Source organism: Coregonus lavaretus, assembly GCF_964263955.1.
Source record: "Coregonus lavaretus genome assembly, chromosome: 32".
Lineage (NCBI taxonomy): Eukaryota > Metazoa > Chordata > Actinopteri > Salmoniformes > Salmonidae > Coregonus > Coregonus lavaretus.
In genome coordinates this window covers 3,315,778-3,335,410 of record NC_140019.1, presented here as the reverse complement: position 1 = coordinate 3,335,410, position 19,633 = coordinate 3,315,778, and the positions used below count along the sequence as shown (strand labels likewise).

General features: G+C 44.4%; 1 protein-coding gene across 1 annotated transcript; it reads left to right on the top strand.

Moving 5' to 3' along the window:
• The first annotated feature begins 10,599 nt into the window (after window positions 1-10,599).
• On the top strand, window positions 10,600-16,454 carry LOC311107493 (transcription factor atoh8-like). Its single transcript, XM_084149990.1, has 3 exons — window positions 10,600-11,284; window positions 12,509-12,700; window positions 15,510-16,454. The coding sequence occupies exons 1-3, from the start codon at window positions 10,619-10,621 to the stop codon at window positions 15,513-15,515; spliced, it is 864 nt and encodes a 287-aa protein (XP_084006116.1). The 5' UTR covers window positions 10,600-10,618; the 3' UTR covers window positions 15,516-16,454.
• The last annotated feature ends 3,179 nt before the right edge of the window (window positions 16,455-19,633 follow it).

Below are 19,633 nucleotides of genomic sequence, written 5' to 3'. Positions count from 1 at the left end.
TGCAACCTTTCTGGACCTCCTCACGTGTACGGTAGATACAGGAAGTTACATCACACATAGGAAAAGGAAGTGGGGTCAGACCTGATTAGCAGGGTTCAGCTCTAGCCCTTGGTCGAGAGAGAGACACAGAGCCCTGAAAAGGAAGCGGTGCTAGAGTATTGGTATTTTGGTATTTTATTAGGATCCCCATTAGCTGTTCCACACAAAACATGACATAATACAGAACATTAATAGACAAGAACAGCTCAACGACAGATCTACATACATTTAAAAACGGTACACATAGCCTACATATCAATACATACACACAAAATACCTCATTCAAATACGGGAGAGGCGTAGTGCCATGAGTTTTTGCTTTATCTGTTTTTTTTAAACCTGCTTTGCTGTTCATTTGAGCAATATGAGATGGAAGGGAGTTCCATGCAATAATAGCTCTATATAATACCGTAAACTTTCTTGAATTTGCTCTGGATTTGGGGACTGTGAAAAGACCCCTGGTGGCATGTCTGGTGGGGTAAGTGTGTCTGTCAGAGCTGTGTGTAAATTGACACATTGTTTCTTATAAAAAATAAGTGATACAGTCAGTCTCTCCTCAACTCTTAGCCAATAGAGACTGGCATGCATAGTATTTATATTAGCCCTCTGTTTACAATGAAGAGCAAGACGTGCCGCTCTGTTCTGGGCCAGCTGCAGCTTAACTAGGTCTTTCTTTGCAGCACTTGACCACATGACTGGACAATAATCTAGATTAGATTTGCTTTTTGGAGTGTGGTGTCAAAAAAGCATAGCATCTCTTTATTATGGACAGACCTCTCCCCATCTGTACAACCATTGAATCTATACGTTTTGACCATGACAGTTTACAATCTAAGGTAACACCAAGTAATTTTGTCTCCTCAACTTGTTCAACAGCCACACCTTCATTACCATATTCGGCTGAGGTCTAGAGCTTGGGGAATGATTTGAACTAAATACAATGCTCTTAGTTTTAGAGATGTTCAGGACCAGTTTATTACTGGCCACCCATTCCAAAACTGACTGCAACTCCTTGTTAAGGGTTTCAGTGACTTTATTTAATTTATTTATTTCACCTTTATTTAACCAGGTAAACCAGTTGAGAACAAGTTCTCATTTACAACTGCGACCTGGCCAAGATAAAGCAAAGCAGTGCGATAAAAAACAACAACACAGAGTTACATATGGGGTAAACAAAACATAAAGTCAAAAAGTCAAAAATACAACAGAAAATATATATACAGTGTGTGCAAATGTAGCAAGTTATGGAGGTAAGGTAATGAATAGGCCATAGTGCAAAATAATTACAATTTAGTATTAATACTGGAATGATGGATGTTGCAAGAGATGATGTGCAAATAGAGATACTGGGGTGCAAATGAGCAAAATAAATAACAATATGGGGATGAGGTAGTTGGGTGGGCTAATTTCAGATGGGCTGTGTACAGGTGCAGTGATCGGTAAGGTGCTCTGACAACTGATGCTTAAAGTTAGTGAGGGAGATAAGAGTCTCCAGCTTCAGAGATTTTTGCAGTTTGTTCCAGTCATTGGCAGCAGAGAACTGGAAGGAATGGCGGCCAAAGGAGGTGTTGGCTTTGGGGATGACCAGTGAGATATACCTGCTGGAGCGCATACTACGGGTGGGTGTTGCTATGGTGACCAATGAGCTAAGATAAGGCGGGGATTTGCCTAGCAGTGATTTATAGATGACCTGGAGCCAGTGGGTTTGGCGACGAATATGTAGTGAGGACCAGCCAACAAGAGCGTACAGGTCACAGTGGTGGGTTGTATATGGGGCTTTGGTGACAAAACGGATGGCATTGTGATAGACTACATCCATAGCTATGGTTGCTGACACGTACTGTATATGGTTAAATCCTCAGCATACATGGACACAGAGTAAAATGCATCCCAAACCAACACTACACTATACTGAGGGGTGTCTAGACAGGCTAAAATAAGGAGTGAGGGAGGGTGCCAACACAAGGTGGTGGGTAAGGCTAAAGCAAAACGGAGTAAGGGAGAATGGATATAGAGAGAGAGAGAGCGAGAGAGAGAGAGGGTGAGTGAGTGAGTGAATGAGTGAGTGAATAAGGGGGAGAGGGACCGGAGGTCAGGTGATGGTCAAAGGGTCAGAGATCACATCTCACCTAACCCCGGGTTTGCTCATGCTGTGTCCATAGTAACATTAGGTCTCCAGCACATGACAATAGGACCCTGCCAGAGAGGTTTCCAAACCAAGAGACTCAACAAGGTAGCCAATGCCGCCATTACACTGCTGAATAGCCTGATCAGGGATTTCTATTGGAGCAGCAGTTTCTCAGCAAATTCCTATATCTATGCTCTCTGGCCCTGCAGCACAGCAGGAGTGGTTCAAGTGGAACTGACAGCGTTTTAACTACTTTGCAGATATGAAACAATCAGACAATCATAATATCAGTAAAAAATGTCAAATTCCCAGTTTATGCTACAAAACCAACTTTAGAAAAGGTTTTCAAAATAGTTTATATTTGACTAAAGATTGCATGACATACAGTAAGGCATTGTTGGCAGAACAGATCTATGCAGTTCAATGCATGATTAATACAATTCACCAATACATTTCTTGGTAGTCCAAAAAATATTGCTATCAGGTTGTAAATCACAGCTGGACTTGTACATTGTTTGTTGCCTCCACCCATTCGGGATGCACTGTTTCAATTTCAATGACTCAATATTTTGGACAAAAATGGACAAATGTAACTAAGGCTGGGAATTTCAATACAATCAAACTAGCAAGGACAATGATCAAGTCAGTCATAACGTGGCTAATAGGCTTGCATATCTTTTTATGTAGCTCTTTATTTAGCAAGCTAAAAACACAGAGCCTAACGTCAGCTAGCTAGCTGCTGGGAGGATGTCATGTCATTGGAGGAGTGGGTGAGTGACCGACTTTTTCCCCTCATATCGTTTTTCGGTGGCTACAGCTAATTTGGTTAGCTAGCAAAAAATGTTAATCGCTTTCCTAGCTAGCTAGCTAGCTAGCTATGCTGAACTTGAACGACTGTTATCCAGTTGGCATATCTCCTGCGTTCGTAAATTCCCTATGGCTATCTACTCTGGTTTCAGAGGACTCTTGTCTGAGTGTGCCAGAGCGCAGAATAACTGATTAATTTACAAATGCGCAACACCCGCTGAATTTGACCAGTGTCAGTAAACGTAGGCTTAAAAAGTAACAGTTAGTCACGAACGCTCTAGATAACATGCAAACAGCCTAACCAGCTCTGCTAGGGCGAGTGAAATGGTGAGAGTGAGGTGTTCTCTCATTTGTGTCTGGAACCGCAGACCACATGTATGGCATCGTGTGGGCGAGTGGTTTGCTTATGTCACCGTTGTGAACAGAGTGCCCCATTGTGGCGGTGGGGTTATGGTATGGGTAGGCATAAGCTACGGACAATGAACACAATTGCATTTAATCGATGGCAATTTGACTGCACAGAGATACTGTAACGAGATCCTGAGGCCCATTGTCGTGCCATTCAACCGCCGCCATCACCTCAGGATTCAGCATGATAATGCAAGGCCCCATGTCGCAAGGATCTGTACACAATTCCTGGAAGCTGAAAATGTCCCAGTTCTTCCATGGCCTGCATACTCACCAGAGATGTCACCCATTGAGCATGTTTGGGATGCTATGGATCAACGTGTACGACAGCGTGTTCCAGTTCCCGCCAATATCCAGCAACTTTGCACAGCCATTGAAGAGGAGTACGACAACTCTCCAAAGGCCACAATCAACAGCCTGATCAACTGTATGCTAAGGAGATGTGTCGCACTGCATGAGGCAAATGGTGGTCACACCATATACTGACTGGTTTTCTGATCCAATAACCTTTCTTTTTAAGGTATCTGTGACAAACAGAAGCACAGAGCCCCCACCCCCCACCCCCCAAAAAAAACCTGCTCAAGGTCGTTGGCCACAGATAAAATTACAGCAAATCACGTTATATCTACCGTAGCGTTGATTGGACTGATCATGTCAACATCATACTTTAAAAATCTTAGCGAGCAAGCTAGACAAGCAGTCATCATTATGAATCAAGTCGACAATCTACTGGCAAATCGTTTTCAATCCTTGTCATACCGAGAGGGGAAAAAAGTATTTGATCCCCTGCTGATTTTGTACGTTTGCCCACTGACAAAGACATGATCAGTCTATAATTTTAATGGTAGATTTATTTGAACAGTGAGAGACAGAATAACAACAAAAAAATCCAGAAAAACGCATGTCAAAAATGTTATTAATTGATTTGCATTTTAATGAGGGAAATAAGTATTTGATCCCTCTGCAAAACATGACTTAGTACTTGGTGGCAAAACCCTTGTCGGCAATCACAGAGGTCAGACGTTTCTTGTAGTTGGCCACCAGGTTTGCAGACATCTCAGGAGGAATTTTGTCCCAATCCTCTTTGAAGATCTTCTTCAAGTCATTAAGGTTTCGAGCCTGATGTTTGGCAACTCGAACCTTCAGCTCCCTCCACAGATTTTCTATGGGATTAAGGTCTGGAGACTGGCTAGGCCACTCCTGGACCTTAATGTGCTTCTTCTTGAGCCACTCCTTTGTTGCCTTGGCCGTGTGTTTTGGGTCATTGTCATGCTGGAATACCCATCCACGACCCATTTTCAATGCCCTGGCTGAGGGAAGGAGGTTCTCACCCAAGATTTGACGGTACATGGCCCCGTCCATCGTCCCTTTGATGTTGTGAAGTTGTCCTGTCCCCTTAGCAGAAAAACACCCCCAAAGCATAATGTTTGACGGTGGGGATGGTGTTCTTGGGGTCTCATCTGAACACAACACTTTCACCCAGTTCTCCTCTGAATCATTCAGACGTTCATTGGCAAACTTCAGACGGGCCTGTATATGTGCTTTCTTGAGCAGGGGGACCTTGCGGGCGCTGCAGGATTTCAGTCCTTCACGGCGTAGTGTGTTACCAATTGTTTTCTTGGTCCCAGCTGCCTTGAGATCATTGACAAGATCATCCCGTGTAGTTCTGGGCTGATTCCTCACCGTTCTCATGATCATTGCAACTCCACAAGGTGAGAACTTGCATGGAGCCCCAGGCCGAGGGAGATTGACAGTTCTTTTGTGTTTCTTCCATTTGCGAATAATCGCACCAACTGTTGTCACCTTCTCACCAAGCTGCTTGGCGATGGTCTTGTAGCCCATTCCAGCCTTGTGTAGGTCTACAATCTTGTCCCTGACATCCTTGGAGAGCTCTTTGGTCTTGGCCATGGTGGAGAGTTTGGAATCTGATTGATTGATTGTTTCTGTGGACAGGTGTCTTTTATACAGATAACAAACTGAGATTAGGAGCACTCCCTTTAAGAGTGTGCTCCTAATCTCAGCTGGTTACCTGTATAAAAGACACCTGGGAGCCAGAAATCTAAAATTATAGACTGATAATTTCTTTGTCAGTGGGCAAACGTACAAAATCAGCAGGGGATCAAATACTTTTTTCCCTTACTGTATACCTGTGTTCTCTGTTTGTCTTTTGCCAGTTTGTTTTGTTTAGTCAAGCCTACCAGCCTTTTTTTCCCGGTTTTGACCATTCTGCCTGCACTGACCCTGAGCCTGCCTGCCGTTCTGTACCTTGTCACACCACCCTGGATTATTGACCTCTGCCTGTCCTGACCCTGAGACTGCCTGCTGTTCTGTACCTTTTGGACTCTGATCTGGATTACTGACCTCTGCCTGCCCTTGACCTGTCGTTTGCCTGCCCCCTGTTTTTGTAATAACCTTTGGTTACTTCGAAACTATCTGCATCTGGGTCTTCTCCTGAAACGTGATAGAGAGACAACTCAGGATAGGGTACTGTCAGACCCTTATCCTGATGGGGTGTCCTATGACTCGAGATAGAGGAGTTAGCACAGGACCAGCCCTAGGCATAAGCGACATAGGAGGCCGCTTAAATTTATGCTTGATCTGAAAATGTGGTCAGCGGCTTCTTATGGACGGTGTGACGCAATTGCGGAGCGTCTGGAGGCATGCAGTGTCACACCCTGATCTGTTTCACCTGTCTTGTGCTTGTCTCCACCCCCACTAGGTGTCTCCCATTTTCCCCACTATCCCCTGTGTATTTCTACCTGCGTTTTCTGTTTGTCTGTTGCCAGTTTGTCTTGTCTTGTCAAGTCTTTCCAGCATGTTTTCCCCGTTTTCCAGCGTCTCTAGTTTCTGTTTTCTAGTCCTCCCGTTTCTGACCATTCTGCCTGCCCTGACCCTGAGCCTGCCTACCGTTCTGTCCCTGGTTAACACTGCCTTGGATTACTGACCATTCTGCCTGCCCTGACCCTGAGCCTGCCTGCCGTTCTGTCCCTGGTTAACGCTGCCTTGGATTACTGACCATTCTGCCTGCCCTGACCCTGAGCCTAACTGCCGTTCTGTCCCTGATTGAAGCTGCCTTGGATTACTGACCTCTGCTTGACCTGCCATTTGCCTGCCTCCTGTTTTGTAATAAACATCTGAGATTTGAACTCTCTGCCTCCTGTGTCTGCATCTGGGTCTTATCCTGAGTCGTGTTAGTACGAACTTGCCATGACTGACCCAGCAGACTTGGACCAGCTCTGCAATGCCGTCTCCTCCCAAGGAGCCACCATTGGAAGACATGAGGAGTTATTCAAAATTTTATGGAAGGATTCCAAACCTTGGCGGAACGCCATGACCGCACTTTCAATGTCTATTAGGCAGCCAGTCACTACTGTAACCCCACTGTCAGCAGCGCGTCTCCCCAGCCCACCCCAGCTTGCCGAGAACCCTGCTTACCTCCTCCAGAACACTACGCTGGAGATTCAGGAACCTGTCGGGTGTTTCTCTCCCAGTGCTCCCTAATCTTCGAGCTGCAGCCCTCCTCTTTTCCCTCGGAATGCTCGAAGATAGCGTACCTTATAATGCTGATGTCCGGGAGGGCTCTCGCCTGGGCTACGGCGGTGTGGGAGCAACAATCCACCGTGTGCTTCAGTCTGGAGGAGTTCATGGCGGAGGTGAAAAATTGTGTTAGATTCTCTCTTGTCCGGGAGAGGGGCTGCTCAGAAACTACTCCTACTACGTCAAGAGTCCCGTAGTGTGGCAGACTATGCGGTCGATTAATGCACGTTGGCCGCCGAGAGTGCCTGGAATCCGGAATCCCTGTTCGACACATTCCTTCACGGATTATTGGAGGAGGTTAAATACGAGCTCGCAGCCCGGGAGCTGCCCATGGATCTCGACTCTCTCATCGCCTTGACCATATGGATATTTAGGCGGCTACGGGAACGTAGGAGGGAAAATAGGTCTGTTCTCATTCACACTCGCTCGTCCAAGGATCCCACTTTGCCTCCGAGGAATACCGGAAGTCCCCGGTGTCTACATTACCGAGATAATACGAGGTTACCCGAGTTCCCCCCCGGAATCACTGAGGTCTGCCGACTCGCCTCCTCCGGAGCCTATGCAACTTGGCAGAGCTAGATTGTCTCCTGCCGAACGTTTACGCAGACTGAACACCAAGAGCTGTCTGTATTGTGGGACTACAGGTCATTACATTTCTTCCTGTCCATTAAAAGACCAGGCCCATCAGTAGGTACAAGTACGCTGGTGGACCATACGGAGAATTTCCAATCTTCCATTACTCGTACCCCTCTCCATGCCATCCTGCTGTGGGGTGACTGGTATAAATCTCTCCGGGTACTCATTGACTCTTGGGCCAACAAGAGTTTTATGGACACTACCCTGGTGTCAGAGCTGGGAATCCCCACTCAACCCCTCTCCATTCCCATGGATGTCAGAGCGCTGGATGGGCGCTCTATTGGCAGAGTCACCCACAATACTGTTCCTATCAACCTGCGAGTGTCAGGTAACCACAGTGAGTCTATGCAATTTCTGCTCATCGTATCTCCTCAGGGTTTTCATGGTTCCAGAGGCACAATCCCCTTATCAACTGGACTTAGTTCTATCAAGTGTTGGAGCCCGTTCTGCCATGCTCATTGCCTGTAGTTTGGCGCAGCCAGCCCCAGGATGTCTTCCTGCCGACTTGGAAAAAGCCTCGACCTCTCCGCCATTCCCGTGGAGTACCAGGACCTCCAGGAGGTTTTCAACAAGGCCTGTGCCACATCGCTTCCTCCGCATCAGCCCTACGACTGCGCTATTGACCTTCTCCCGGGCACTACACCACCTCGGGGGCGGCTTTATTCCCTGTCGGGTCCGGAGACCAAGGCGATGGAAAGGTACATTAAGGACTCCCTGGCTGCAGGGTGTTTCCGTCCTTCTGCCTCCCCCGCTGGCTCAGGGTTCTTCTTTGTTGAGAAGGACAAAACTCTGCGCCCATGTATCGACTACCGGGGCCTTAATGATGTCACGGTTAAAAATGTTTACCCTCTACCACTTATCACCTCGGCTTTCAAGCCGCTCCAGGGGGCTACGATCATATCAAAGTTGGACCTTCGGAACGCCTACCATCTGGTGTGGATACAGGAAGGAGACGAGTGGAAGACAGCCTTTGACACGGCTAGCAGGCACTACGAATACCTGGCGATGCAATTCAGACTAACCAATGCTCTTGAAGTGTTCTAGGCCCTGGTTAACGATGTTCTCCGTGACATGTTGAACCGGTTCGTCATTATCTACCTCGATGACATCCTAGTTTTTTCCCGCTCAGCTCAAGAACATGTCCTCCACGTCCAACAAATGAATTTATAACATTTTTGACATGCGTTTTTTCTGGATTTTTTTGTTGTTATTCTGTCTCTCACTGTTCAAATAAACCTACCATTAAAATTATAGACTAATCATGTCTTTGTCAGTGGGCAAACGGATGAATAGCATGTTATTCTCATGCTTAAATTCAAGGTCTGAATACGTGTAGAGAGAAAAGTGTATAAAAAGGGAATTATGTTCCATTTACGCGCGCCTAACTAGGGTCGGAATCGGACTCCAATAGTCCAATTATAAGCTAATGCAGTGTAACGCAACAAAGTAACAGTTTATATTGGTTGGAAAGAGGAAATAGAAATGAACAAAACAGATGTGCCTCCAAATGAATATGGTGAAAACTACATAAATTATTAACTGTAAGACCCTTACAGAAAAGCTATGAATTACCTCACCAGAGCAGCACAGCAACTGTGCCAGCTGGAAATATTTACTCTTGAGGCCTGGTGGTGGGCTGGCATCATCCAGGGCAGAGTACATGCCAGAGGAATTTAATATCAGGAGGAAGAAGCAGGTCGCTGAGCAGCTGGCACTCTGCCCAGGAACAACTGGAGGCCTTTGTGTTAAAAAAAAGAAAAAAAGAGCCAAAGCCTGTTTGGATCTCTCAACTCAAGAAAATGTTTCTGACATTAGGGCTGGTCTAAATACGAGGTCACTAAAAAGTTTTATGTATGAAATACAGTAGTTTGGTCCTTTATCTCTATTACATGAAAGGCTTCCTAATTGTTTTGTGTGTACAAAATATTTGTTTGACTTCTGCGCGTGTACCAACCAACTTATGTACTTCCTAATACCTTCAAATATTTACATATTCACATTTTAAGCAGAAAGGGCCTACAGAGAGAGAGAGAGAGAGAGAGAGAGAGAGAGAGAGAGAGAGAGAGAGAGAGAGAGAGAGAGAGAGAGAGAGAGAGAGAGAGAGAGAGAGAGAGAGAGAGAGAGAGAGAGAGACACACACACACACACACAGAGACACACACAGAGACACACACAGAGACACACACACAGAGACACACACACAGAGACACACACACAGAGACACACACACAGAGAGACAGAGACAGATTCTGCAGTAGGTGGCAGCATTGTACTAACTTCTTCCATAGTGCTTCAATAGATCTGAGGACTGTCCCGTCTATTAGTCTGCCCTGTTCCAGTGTGTGTCCCTCTATGTATGAAACACGTTCTTTTCTATAGACAGACACATCAAAAAGTCTAGGCTATCACTGTTACCATGTGCACTATAGTGGGCTTATTTCAGTTTCGCATGCTCAATAAAGATCCCCCCAAAACTCTTTACCACAGCTCTCATGTATATCCTATGTAAAATGAATTTGCAATGCATACAGATTGTGATATAAAAACGTGTTATTATACATAATTTTTGACGATAATTATTGCCATTATAATTGTCCTGTAGGCCTGTCCATAAAAGGCACCGTAGTGGGTTAATCTGTTATTATGCACCGCAAGAAAGATTTTGGGCGGTCTCTCGCTGTAGGCGGCGTGGCGATTTATCTCACCGACAGGGGCTTCTATGTAAACTGAGGCTAAACAAATACAGATGAACCTCAGAGCACATTCACGAAAAATGCTGGCAATTTTGGATGGTTTAGAAGACGCTCGGAATCCACGGGAGCAGCAAGCGCCTGCACATGCGGTCTATTCTTATTTTTTGTTATATATAGGCCTAGTAAGCTTGTTGATGAATATTTATCATTACAATCAGAGTGCTGCATTACAAAGGGACCTTTCCGACTATGTTTTATTGATTAAATTACAATATAATATTATTATTGTACTGTTGCGCAATATTGTAACCTTACATATTTAGTTTATAAGGCAGTGGCACTGTTGTGCATAGTGCCTATTTGTGTTGAAATGAGGAATCCACATCTACTCAGCGATGGCTGGAAGACAATCAATGCAAAGGATGCAACTGGGAATAAAAAGTTTAAACGAAAAGGTCGGGACCCAAAACGTGTCACCAGTGAAGAAGTCCAAAGTTTCGAACATGATTTAAGAATGGAAGACGACTCTATGGGGGAACTGATGGAAGAGACATGTAGAAACCGTGTCCAAAAAAGACTGCAGGACCCTGGTACAGTTTTATCTGTGGAGAAATCTATCATTTCATCTGAAAACCCGAATATTGCTATTGACATGAGGATATATGCTTTACCATCTACAGTTACTGGGACGCTCCCATCGCAGTACGAGTCAACATCAACAAGCAGAGACTCTTTTCACAGCACATTCCCACAGGCTACAAGTTATGACCATCAACAGTCATTTGGGTCCGATCACACATTACAGTCCCGGATCGTCCTGTGCCAGCGCTCGGAGAGGTCCCTTTCCTCAGCTTCTCAGGCGTCCTACATCAATAGCAGCGACCTGGTGGAATCGCCAAGGAAACGGCTGGGAGAAACGTCTGGCGTCATCACTGAGATCAAAGCCGTTCAGCAGACACGGAGGCTACTGGCGAATGCCAGAGAGAGGACCCGGGTGCATACCATCAGTGCAGCCTTTGAGGCGCTGAGAAAGCAGGTATTTCCACTGAATTCACTAAACACACAACGCCCCTTGTACAGAATGTTATGTTTATGCTGAACTCAGAGTAAGTTGTTGCACTTAAATGCCCATTTCGGTGTGTCAACTGTATGGAGACATGTCAATTATGAAAATGATGGTGAATTTAACCATAAAACAGACCTACTTGAGTACTAACTGTATGGCCCCTTTTAGAGAAAGTGTATTAAATTAATTTCAGTGTAAATAATGCACAGTTTGCAAGGCCACATTAAAGATATGAGAATGATCAATGAAAAATCTTTAAGATATGTCAGTCCAAACAGTTGAATTGTCACTCTGATGATACCTCTCACAATGTCAGAAACAAGATGTCAAATGCATAGGAAACAGGGAACACGTTTCTTAATGACAAAGCTGTTCACACTCCAATAGGCCTGATACAGTATGTGTGTGTACTATGAACTATCAATGGCAACTAAAATGAATAACTCTTAGTTTACCAAATCCAACATGAAATCTCTATCCCTTTGAAAAGAAAATCAGGGAAGTTGTCACTGTGAACCCTTTTTACTGCGTCATGTCATCACCAGCTGTTTTGGCACATAGAAAGACATGGTGGAAAACTGTCACATGTGACACCAACTGACACCACCAACAGTAACTAAAGAGTATATACAGTAGCCTAACTAAAAACCTCCTAAACTTGGTTATATCATCCGCTCATATCAGTATATGATATACACTGAGTGTACAAAACATTAGGAACACCTTTCCATGACATAGACTGACCAGGTGAATCCAGGTGAAAGCTATGATCCCTTATTGATGTCACTTGTTAAATCCACTTAAATCAGTGTAGATGAAGGGGACATGGATTGTGTATGTGTGCCATTTAGAGGGTGAATGGGCGAGACAAAAGATTAAAGTGCCTTTGAATGGGGTATGGTAGTAGGAGCCAGGCGCACTGGTTTGAGTGTGTCAAGAACTGCAACGCTGCTGTGTTTTTCACACCATCCAAAGGACAACTAGCCAACTTGACACAACTGTGGGAAATATTGGAGTCAACATGGGCCAGCAAACATGTGGAACGCTTTCGACACCTTATAGAGTCCATGCCCTGACGAATTTATGCTGTTCTGAGGGCAAAAGCGGGGGTGCAACTTAATATTAGGAAGGTGTTCCAAATGTTTTGTACACTCAGTGTATAACCAAACCTAACCAAATTGTAACCCTATACAGGTGCCCTGCTACTCCTATGGACAGAAGTTGTCAAAGCTGGCTATATTAAGAATCGCCTGCAACTACATCCTGTCGCTGGCTCAGCTTGCAGACCTGGACTACACCCCAGATCACGGCAACATGAGCTTCCGAGAGTGCGTGGAGCAGTGCACCCGCACCCTGCAGGCCGAGGGACGCTCCAAGAAGAGAAAGGTAAATTGGATCTAGGGAAGAGAAGGGAGGGCGAGATTCAGTATTTAGGCTTTTGTCTAACGACAGTCTGGCCTGGGATTTTATCCTGTGCATGTCTTCTTTGGCTGAAGGCCTCATGCAGCAATGACTAGGTGGGGTGACATTGACATGGAAATGGAATCCTGCAAGTGGAAAGTACTCAAGCACACAGATGGAGACATTGCTGAGGGATTGTAATAAGTTTGCTTTAAAGTTCAAGGCTATCAAAAATGGAGCAGGGCCTCTGAAGCATCAGTAGTTAAAGAGAGGGAATGGAAAGCCAAGTCAAAGCCAGCTTCTAATTCAAACGTGTTTATTACAATATAGCAGATCAATAACATGAAACATAAACTATGCTTATAAACAAGGCCATTGATAAAGAGCAACAGGTGACCGTACAAGACCAATCAAATAATTGGTCATGGATATTTTACTTTAAAATAAAGCTAATTGAATGGAGCTTTTCATTATTTTCTTTCTGCTAGTTAAACACCTCTCCTCCTTCACTGTCATGTCATTTCATTTTTGAATGACTGGTGAATTGATGCTATCACAGCAGTGAAAACTTCCCTTTGACTGATCAGGAAGCTGCAAAGATAATTTTGATGGTTCCTGTCGGAAAACATGGGGCAGTGTGACAGACAGAGGGATGGTAATTCTAACGATAACAAAAGAGGAAAGAATACACTGTCTCCAATTAAGAGAGGCATTCCTTTGCCTATTAGGGATCCCATTAAATTAAATCATCATCAACTCGTGTTTGAAAGGGAACTGGGTGTTCCGCCAGTTTTTCGTCCAGAACAGAAGAAAAAGTGCCCCGGGTGAATAAAAGGGGTGATTGATGCCTTTGTGTGCAGTTTTATGACACTGGGAGTCATGTAAACTGAGGCTGAACTTCCTCCAGCTCTCTCCTGGATCCACACATCTGCATGGTCTCTCTATAAATCAACAGGGTTTTTAATGCACGGATGAGATCCAAGCATGGAGAACGTTGATTTACACATTAACGTCTTAACACTGTTCTATCAATTACTTTCCCCCCAGTTCCTCATCTGTCCCCTGTCAGTCTTCTCCTCGGTCACGTTATCTCTCATTTATTCTCCAGATTTTTCTATCACCCTCTCATTCACTTTCCTCCCATATTTAATGGTGAAACAACATTATAATTGAATCTACATTTTAAACACATTGTTAGTCATTTAGTCATATCTGGAAAGTAAGTGCCCAAAAGTGATTAATTACATTTTTTTATGTAATTTGGGTAAATGTCACAGAGAGGATTCCAGCTGATCTTCATTTATTGCCAAAACTAATACCATAACACAAATAAGTTGATTACCCCTGACTATTCATTAAAGTATTGATTAAATAAATAAAAAAACTTAAAAAAAAAACTTAAACAAGTTGTATTTCATATACATAAATCGCAAATTACATCTTCAAACTTTTTTTTACATCCCCTGTAAACAGGTTGATGAAAACATTTTAAAACGTTTCTTAAAGGAAATAATAACACAATGATGAATTGAGTTTTTGTTCATAGATTACATATCCAACATAATTACATGCATGTAACTTTTCCCTGCACTCCTAGTGCTCTGCTCCCTCTAGCTCTCTCTCCCTCACTGTGAGCTAATGTGTTTCACTAGCATAAGCGCATTCACAAGGAAACTAGCTGAGCTGCTTTTTTTCCTGGCAGTCCCAGACACCAGATGTTTGCAACGCTAGTTGGGAAGTCCTGCTGGCGCCACTCAGGGCAGAGGGCAGGGTGAAGGCACGCGAGCTGAAGCCCAGAGAACTCACTCGCTGCAGGAATTGGCACATTCCCCAGCACGGTGCTGGCACATTCCCCAGCTCTCCCTTGGCCATCTGTTCCAAAAAAACACTTTGAAAAAAACTGAAAAACACTGATCATCACTCTCTCAGGATACAGCACTGAGCAGCAGCTGTTACAGAGACCGGGAGAAAGAGAGAGGGAGAGAGAGAGAGGTGGGTGGGTGGTGGGGGCTCTTTGTAAGAAAGAAATCCCTTTGTCAGAGAGAGCCAGTGAGTCTGAGGGGAAACGTTTGAGGGGATTTTTTTTTTTTTTATGCATAGTGATTAAAGGCATTTAGAACTTATTCCTGCGCTTATTTAAAGCCCTGAACTCTGCTCTGAATTCACTTATTGTCTACTCATTGGAACTCTTTTCCAAAAACATTTAAAATCTAGCACCTAATTAATACTTATAGTTATACTTTTATAAACATGTTAATTAAATCACAGATTTGTGGATATTCACATGTAAAATGGAAGACTTATTTTCAGAAGTATTTGGAAAACAAATGAATGGAAATGGAATCATAAACACTAAACAGTTTACTTTAAAAAGTTAAGTACAACAAACAAACACCATCAAGTCATAAACACATGTTCAAATTCTCTGGCATGTGTCCTTGCCCTCAATGAGGAGGTAAAGAGGGGAAAGTAGAATCTGTCTCTTTATAGAAACACAATAAGAAAAATGTTTTGGTTGGTTTGCATCCAACGCTAAAGAGAGGGCCAAATAATTTTGTTGTGTCCCACTCAATTCTACACTGCATCTGATCTGACAAAGCAGTTCCTTTACTGGAATGGTTTATATATTTCTACCCCTTGTATTTACATTGACAACTCAGCACCTATGAAGTAATCGGATATGCATGCAAGCTTTATCTTTACAGTTCTATTTGTACACATCCCACCACCTCTTGATATGCACCCACAAGAGATTGTTTTCACATCTTGATACATGCTTTTATGTCTTTTATAGGACTAAAATCAGTGGAGTGAACCAGACTTCTTAACAAGGCCCTTGAAAAAAAGAAACTCTTCAGACCTCTTCTTCATCAAGGCCACTCTTGGGAGGAGACTACAATCAGGCACTTAGCCATATGATGGACCTAATTTCATAGGCCTACTTGATACCTGTTGAGGTAGCAGACATATCAAGATTCACCAGTTATGGATATGTTTCTGCCTGTCATGAGTTGGAATGAATCTCATTTGGTTGATGTTTGAAGAGTTAAAAGTGGGAGACAGCATTGGATGTTCTTCATGCAAACAAGCAACCATGCCTGCTGGATGACATCAGATTGTTTAATCCCATTGACAATTACATTTTAGTCATTAAGCAGACGCTCTTATCCCGCACAATTTACAGTAGTGAGTACCCACATTTTTCATACATTCTTTTTTTTTCTTCCTGTACTGGTCCCCCATGGGAATTGATCCCACTACCCTGGCGTTGCAAGTGCCATGCTTTACCAACTGAGCCACACAGGACCAATTGGAGGCAGAGACAGCAGTGATTATAACAGTTCATAACTGTAATTATAACAATTGTATTCAACTATAAATCCCAATGCCTTTTCAATTATGTACATGTACATGTTTCTCTTGACAGTATGATTTGTAATTCCTGCTTGATGGAAGCTAACTATTGAAAGCGCTCATAACATATATTTGACTACAACATAACTTGAAATAATATGACATACAGTAATGGTATTTTATTCAGCAACTGTTTTTAGGTGTTGAAGTATGAATGAAGTAAAATGGGTTATTCTCTACTACCTGTGCTCAGTATTTAACAACATCCCAGATTGATACATTTAAATGTGACCTCCCTTTCCCTTTCAGCATGACAATTCTCTGACTGTTGTTCTGTGCTCATCAAGCACTTTCTAACCAGAAATAAAGGAACTGTTGTTAATTTATTTGAATGGATATCTATGATCATTAAACACATTTAACATCTTTAAATTACTAACTCAAGTGCTGCCAACCTAAATCACGACATTCATACACTACACCTTCAAACAGCTTATTGCAGCTGTAGAGAGAGCATCCATGCAGTTTCCCTCGAAACAAATATGTAATTATGAAGATGAATAACACATCATTTAATTTTCCATCTGAAGCTACCTCCTGTGTGTGTTTTAAATCTTGATGTGTTATTATGTGCTCACGCTTAATCGTAGACTACAATAAGTATCTTTCAGGCAAGAGTCATAAAAAGGACATCCCAAAGGGACTTGTCAACATCACCACTGTTGGTGTCCCACAAAATCAGTATTTTCCAGAACTGGAGTCCATTTAATAGAATTTGGAGATTGATGAAAAATATGTTATGGTAATTTGTATAGGCTATTTGTATAGGGTATTGCATCCAATGGTTCTTCAAAGGTCAACAGAGATTGAATAATGTTGTTCTGCATTACATTAACTTTTGCCTTTTCAACAAAGTACTACAAGTTAAAACTATTAAAATACTTACTTTTCTAAAAGGCTACAAAAGTCACATGGATTTAATTACAAATATATTCTAATAAATTACATTCATTTTCATGTAATAAAGGGCATTTGTGTTGCATTATCAAGAAAATAAGTACTTTACTTTCCCTTCTCATGCCGAGAGGAGAATTTCAATTAATAGTAGACCTTCTCCAACACCATTTGCAACAGGAAAATCTGGTTCTTAAAGTATTTAGCTGAGCGCACTCTCAGTAAGAGCAATCTGTTTTCTTCTAGCTTCACTAAGCTTTCGAAGCTGGAACCCGTTCAGGCTTTTACTGTCCTTCAAATTGGGGCTGGAGCCGGAGAGGAAACACTAGTATCCTGTATATACAACTTCTGTCTGTCTGAAAAAAAAGAGGCAGAGCAAATGGAAAGCAGGCTGTGGCTGCCAGGAATCAATCTCATCTTAAGCCATTCACCCGTTACATTGAAAGAAGGTAGTGAAAAGATAAACATTTTCATTTTAGTCATTTAGCAGACGCTCTTATCCAGAGCGACTTACAGGAACAACATCTAGTTATTTGAATGGTTGAAAATATTTTACGTAGTGTAGATTTCATTTTTTATTTTTAGTCATTTAGCAGACGCTCTTATCCAGAGAGACTTACAGTTAGTGAGTGCATACATTTTCATACTGGCCCCCCGTGGGAAATGAACCCACAACCCTGGCGTTGCAAGCGCCATGCTCTACCAACTGAGCTACAGGGGACTTTTTGTCACGCCCTGGCTCTGGGGACGCTTGTATGTTGAGCCAGGGTATGAGTTTTCTTTGTTTGTTCTAGTTTTGTATTTCTATGTTGGCCAGGGTGGCTCCCAATCGGAGACGGCTGTAGCTCGTTGTCTCTGATTGGGAGCCATACTTAGGTAGCCGTTTGGCATTGTTTTATGTGGGATCTTGTTCCAGTATAGGTTTGTGTTAGAACCGAGGACGTCACGTTATCGTTTGTTGTTTTTGTTGTGGTGTTCTCCAAAAAAAAAAGAAGTATGTTCACAAATAACGCTGCGCATTGGTCCACTGTTTCCAACGATCGTGACAGAAGATCCCACCAAAACTGGACCAAGCAGCGTGTCCAGGAGCCATCACCAGGGGAATCTCTAGCGGATCTCCTTTGCCACCTCGACTGGGTCAAGCCGTGTGAGGAGGAGAGAGGCTGGACTTGGAAGCAGAAGGGCGAAAGTCTGGCGAGAGCTATGGAGGCCTGGCCCACGGGGAGGAGAGACGCCCAGAACATTTTTAGGGGGGGGATCACGCCGTGGACGACGGGGCAGCAGGAGGCCGCCAGGTTACGGGAGTCACTGGTCACCAGGGGGACGGAGGATGTAGAGGCACGGCGAGAGGTACTGGGGTGTGTTGCGAGTCCGGTCCGGCCCGTTCATGATCCCCGCGTAGGGCCAGTGGTGTGTGTTCCCAGTACGGTCCGGCTTGTTCCTGTCCCTCGCACCGAGCCTGTGGTGCGCGTCGCCAGCCCGGTCCGGCCCGCTCCTGCTCCCCGCACCAAGTCAATAGTGCGCTTCGTCAGCCCGGTCCGGCCCGTTCCTGCTCCCCGCACCAAGCCAGTGGTGCGCGTCGTCAGCCCGGTCCGGCCCGCTCCTGCTCCCCGCACCAAGTCAGTGGTGCGCTTCGTCAGCCCGGTCCGGCTCGTTCCTGCTCCCCGCACCAGGCCAGTGGTGCGCTTCGTCAGCCCGGTCCAGCCCGTTCCTGCTCCCCGCACCAAGTCAGTGGTGCGCTTCGTCAGCCCGGTCCGGCCCGTGCCTGCTCCCCGCACCAAGCCAGTGGTGCGCTTCGTCAGCCCGGTCCGGCCCGTTCCTGCTCCCCGCACCAAGCCAGTGGTGTGCGTCGTCAGTCCGGCACAGCCCGTGCCTGTTCCACCGGTGCCTGGTCCGGCACCGGTCAGCTGCTCCACGCCGGAGCTGGAGCGATCCGCTCCACCAGTGTTCAGTCCAGCTCCGGCCAGCAGGGCCAGATCAGACCAGGGGTACTTTGGGGGGTTAGAGAGGGAGTGGGGATCATGCCCGGAGCCGGATCCGCCGCCAAGGCGGAGTGCCCACCCGGTCCCTCCCCTGTGGTGTTTGGTTGGCGCGGTCGGAGTCCGCGCCTTTGGGGGGGGGGTACTGTCACGCCCTGGCTCTGGGGACGCTTGTATGTTGAGCCAGGGTGTGAGTTTTCTTTGTTTGTTCTAGTTTTGTATTTCTATGTTGGCCAGGGTGGCTCCCAATCGGAGACGGCTGTAGCTCGTTGTCTCTGATTGGGAGCCATACTTAGGTAGCCGTTTGGCATTGTTTTATGTGGGATCTTGTTCCAGTATAGGTTTTGTTGTTTTTGTTCGTGTGTTCATTCTAATAAAAAGAAGTATGTTCGCAAATAACGCTGCGCATTGGTCCACTGTTTCCAACGATCGTGACACTTTTATATCACCAATGTTTCATTTTAAAGATAGTTTAACATATTGTGCTCTCTTTTGAAAGTCTACAGGGTGCAGTATAATTATAAAATGACACTGAATATTCACATCATGATAAAGAGAACATTATATATGAAATAAAGAGGAAAAAAGGGGATATGTTTACTTGTTTGGGATCCTAAGGAAAACTTGACCT